Here is a 1,813-nt window from a genome sequence, read left to right on the forward strand (position 1 = left end):
CGCCGCCCACCAGCACGGAGCAGCTGCTGGCCTGGGCCCAGAGCACCTACGGGGGCATCACGTCCTACAGCGAACTGCGGGACCCCCGCCGGGTGCAGCTGCGCCTGGGAGAAGGTGTGTGGGGCTGGGAGCTGGTGCTGGGGGTGGGAGGGATGGACAGGGTGGGCAGTAATGTTCTCCTTGCTTCCGAAGGGTGATAACCCACCGTGGTGATGCACGGTCCCGGGGGAGGTGCTACAGGGACCAAAGCCACCTGGCTTGGAGCATCAGGGCTGGCCCCAAGCACCTCCCCACCCGCCAAGCCAGGTTTGGTTTTGGTGACCCCTTCCTCTGCCTCTGCAGACACTGGCAGCCCCCCAGACTGTGTCCCCCAGGAGCACTTTGATGCTGCCCCGCACCTCGAGACCGAGGTCTTCTTCCATGGGATGAAGGGCTGCTCACGTGGGGATGCCCAGAGCACCAGGGCTGCCCACATCATCCAGCTGCAGCATGAGCCCAGGTACCATGTGGTGTGGGTGGTGGGATCCCCGAGGGGTGGCCCAGGCCCTGGGACAAGTGATGGTATGAAAGGCAGTGGGACAGGTGGTGGCACAGGTCATGCTGGAGATCACCAGAAAAGGATTGGGATATCCCATAGGCAGAGCCCTCCCCCCATCCAATGGGATCCACTGGTGCAGGAGGCTGATGCTGAGGGGGGGGGGGGTCTCGTGGTTTTGCAGGTCCCCTCTCACAGAGGTGAACCTGTCCCTGAGCTGTCCTGAGAGAGTGGAGAGCAACCAGATCCTCATCCTGCAGAGTCGGACCAACCTCACCTGGTCCCTCTCCGTCAACAACTGCCACATCCAGTTCCTGGTAGGGCTGAGCAGGACCTGTCTCTGTCCCCACAGCCCCACCAAGGGGGCTGGTAGCACTGGAGGGTGGCGGGAGGACAGCTGGGGACACTGGGGAGGTGGCAGCCCCCTTGCTGTGAGCCCACCTAACAGGGACAAACCCAGAGGCTGTCCCTCCCTTGACCATCCCCAGCTGTCCCCATCCCCACTCAGCCTCACTCCCCGTAGGTCTCTGGGAACTACAAGATCACTCCCATCTCCTCTCGGCTGCTCCCTGGGGAGCTCCTGCCCGACACGGAGCAGGGCCTGGTGGCCAAAGCCTTCGAGAAGAACTACAGTGTCATTGCCTCCTACTCCACCATCCCCACCAGTGCCCACATCAGCCTGGAGATCCAGGAGCATGGTAAAGCCCCCGGCACCTCTGGGTTGGGTGGGATTGGGGGGTCCCATGGCTCTTGCTCAGCTTTTCTCCCCCCATCTCCCCACCCCAGAGGTGGTCAGGAAGGCGCCCACGACGTCGACTCTCCCAGCAATGTGCTGCGGCTCATGCTCCAGCCCTGGAAGTGCACGGATGAAACCATGGAGATTGTCATTGCCAGGTCCCACCTGGAGGTAAGGCAGAGGGGGTGTGATTGTCCCTGTCATCCAGTGGCATTGCCCAGGGAGGGGGATCACACCTTGCTCCAGGTGCTTGGGGGGCGGGGATGGGATCCCCAGGCAGTGGCTGACCACCAGGTTCTTTTCTTCCAGCCCATCAAGGATGTGGTGAACATGACCCTGAGGGACATCAGCTGCCAGGCAGAGAAAAATGCCACTCACTTCATGCTGAAAACCCCCCTCAGCCACTGCGGCACCTCGCTGGAGGGCAGGGGCCACGCCAACAATGAGGTGAGGGGGGCCCAGCCCCACTGGTGCCCAGTGGAGGCTTCTCCACTGGGACCTCCTTGCTTTTGCACACCTGGAGACATCCCACTGCAGCCCAG

At 62.8% G+C, this 1,813-nt stretch overlaps 1 protein-coding gene across 1 annotated transcript in view; it reads left to right on the forward strand.

The window, feature by feature from the left end:
• Window positions 1-1,813, forward strand: part of ENG (endoglin) — a gene marked incomplete at its 5' end in the record, with an annotated part of 29,107 nt that overhangs the window by 3,650 nt on the left and 23,644 nt on the right. Inside the window, 4 exon segments of the mRNA XM_010000655.1 lie at window positions 14-114; window positions 343-499; window positions 720-852; window positions 1,059-1,233. Coding sequence (XP_009998957.1) covers window positions 14-114; window positions 343-499; window positions 720-852; window positions 1,059-1,233 — 566 coding nt within the window.

Source organism: Chaetura pelagica, unplaced genomic scaffold (assembly GCF_000747805.2).
Source record: "Chaetura pelagica isolate M959 unplaced genomic scaffold, ChaPel_1.0 scaffold591, whole genome shotgun sequence".
Classification (NCBI taxonomy): Eukaryota; Metazoa; Chordata; class Aves; order Apodiformes; family Apodidae; genus Chaetura; species Chaetura pelagica.